Raw genomic sequence first — 1,837 nt, 5'->3', positions numbered from 1 at the left:
TATCTAAGTCTACACAAGAACCTAACAGACCTAAATGGATATTCCAACAATAAGACAATTGATAAAACTTTTCAAAGGATCTACAAAATGATTATTTTGCTGTCTTAGATTGTTGCTACAAACACATCTTGTTGCATCATTAGACCATTCAAGAATCTATCTCTTCCTAAGACTCTCCAACATATCGTTTGATTTCTCTCCAATCAATTAGTGCTTGGAGAAAATTTCCCAACATCAAAAGTTATCAAGTAATTGAAAGTTTCCCATTTATAAAAATGCAAAAATTAGAGCATGCATGCATGAAAAAGAAAAAAAAAAAAAAAAGTACCTATCACTCATCTTTTTATTAAGATATTGAGAAAATAACATGATACATAATGAGATTGATGATATTCAATATATATATATAATCCTTTCAGTACTTTTCATAGCTCTATTCATCACCTCAACTTTTGCAATAATCTTGATCTTCATATTGTCTTCACAAAAAATCATCTTACATCAACACTAGTAGAGGATGATTAGATAGAAATAATAAAAAACAGAAGCCAAGAAATGTTTCATCTTTCTTCATCGTACAAGGAATAGTGATACAACCAAAAACTTTACACAAATAAATGCCCACTTTTCTTGTTTTAGATTCGTTGTAAGTTTATAACTTCCTCTTCTTCCACCACCACCACCACCACCATCACCTTCCTAGCTCAGACAGCTGCCTATACCCCTCCTCTTCCCTTCCTTGAATTCCTCTTCGCCGGCAAAATCCGAATTCTTTTGGCAACGCGCACAAAATCTCTGAATCATAAAAACGTAAAGTTGTTAGATAATGGATTTTATAATCGGGAAAATTAGTTTTCTTGTTTGAAGTCTTAAGAGGGTTTAGGAAAAGGTGACTGTTATTGTTACGTACTTCCAATTAAGGTCGCCGGCGAGGAGAAGATCGTTTTCCATGTCCTCGTAGGCAATGAGGTGGCCGGGAACAGCGTTGGATAGATCGAGCTCGTGGTCGCCTCCAGCAGCGCCGACGTCGGCGCTGCTGCCGTCGACGAACATCTGGCGGAGAGCCCTGGCGAGGCTCTGGTAGCTGGCGTGGCTGTGGAGGCTGATGCGGTGGCAGATCGAGCGGCCCTCGAGCACGACGGTAACCGGCGGCACCACGGCGGCGACGAGGTCATCGTCCGCGAGGCGTGGGAAGGTTTGGATGGAAGAAGAAGAGGGCTGCGGAGGCGCTGCGGCCCGCCTGGCGTAGAAGCCGGCGGAAGAGGGACGGTGGTTTTGAGACCATCTTCTTGAATCGAAGGAGTCCTGGGTTTGATGTTGGAAGCGAAAGGTGTTCATTGTGGAGGAGAATTTGGCTGAGGAAAGTGAAAGAGGATTTGCTTCGACTTATAAACACTGAAAATCAAAATACTCATAGCTAGTTTGGTCCTTTTGGTGGGGTTCACCAAACATGTGTGGGAAATGGGAATCACAATTTTGGAAAATACCCACTTTCCACGCACTTATATTAATTTCATGCTTAAAAATAATATTTTTAATCAAAAATACATGAAATATTAATTATTTTAAATACTTTTAATAAAATAACAACTCGATCTTTTGGTATCGAAACAAATTTTTCCTTTTTAAATTTTAATTTATGTTTTCAGCTTCCTTATTATTTGAAAATAAGGAAAATAAGGTTTGGAAAGCACCATTAACAAAAAAAATTAGAAAACAGTTTATTATTTTTAAAAACAGAAAACCATCATATTTTTTTATGACATCTTTTTGTTGTTTTTTAAAAATTATTATGTAAATATGGAGAAGGATTAAAAATAAAATATAATTTATAAAA

General features: G+C 37.3%; 1 protein-coding gene across 1 annotated transcript; it reads right to left on the bottom strand.

The window, feature by feature from the left end:
- Nucleotides 1-313: 313 nt before the first annotated feature.
- On the bottom strand, nt 314-1,381 carry LOC117925414 (auxin-responsive protein IAA33). The gene is made up of 2 exons (XM_034844415.1): nt 911-1,381; nt 314-795 (listed from the first exon to the last, which is right to left on the bottom strand). The coding sequence occupies exons 1-2, from the start codon at nt 1,336-1,338 to the stop codon at nt 717-719; spliced, it is 507 nt and encodes a 168-aa protein (XP_034700306.1). The 5' UTR covers nt 1,339-1,381; the 3' UTR covers nt 314-716.
- Between the last annotated feature and the right edge of the window lie 456 nt (nt 1,382-1,837).

This window comes from Vitis riparia, chromosome 11, assembly GCF_004353265.1.
Source record: "Vitis riparia cultivar Riparia Gloire de Montpellier isolate 1030 chromosome 11, EGFV_Vit.rip_1.0, whole genome shotgun sequence".
Classification (NCBI taxonomy): Eukaryota; Viridiplantae; Streptophyta; class Magnoliopsida; order Vitales; family Vitaceae; genus Vitis; species Vitis riparia.
The sequence above is the reverse complement of the archived record's forward strand: the minus strand, read 5'-3'. Positions and strand labels throughout refer to the sequence as shown.

Bases quoted from the DNA above. Each gene is read 5' to 3' on its own strand.
- LOC117925414 (XM_034844415.1), bottom strand. From the start codon at position 1,338: ATGAACACCTTTCGCTTCCAACATCAAACCCAGGACTCCTTCGATTCA. The intron at 796-910 runs GTACGTAACAAT...TTTATGATTCAG, and splicing joins GCCGGCGACCTTAATTGGAA to AGATTTTGTGCGCGTTGCCA.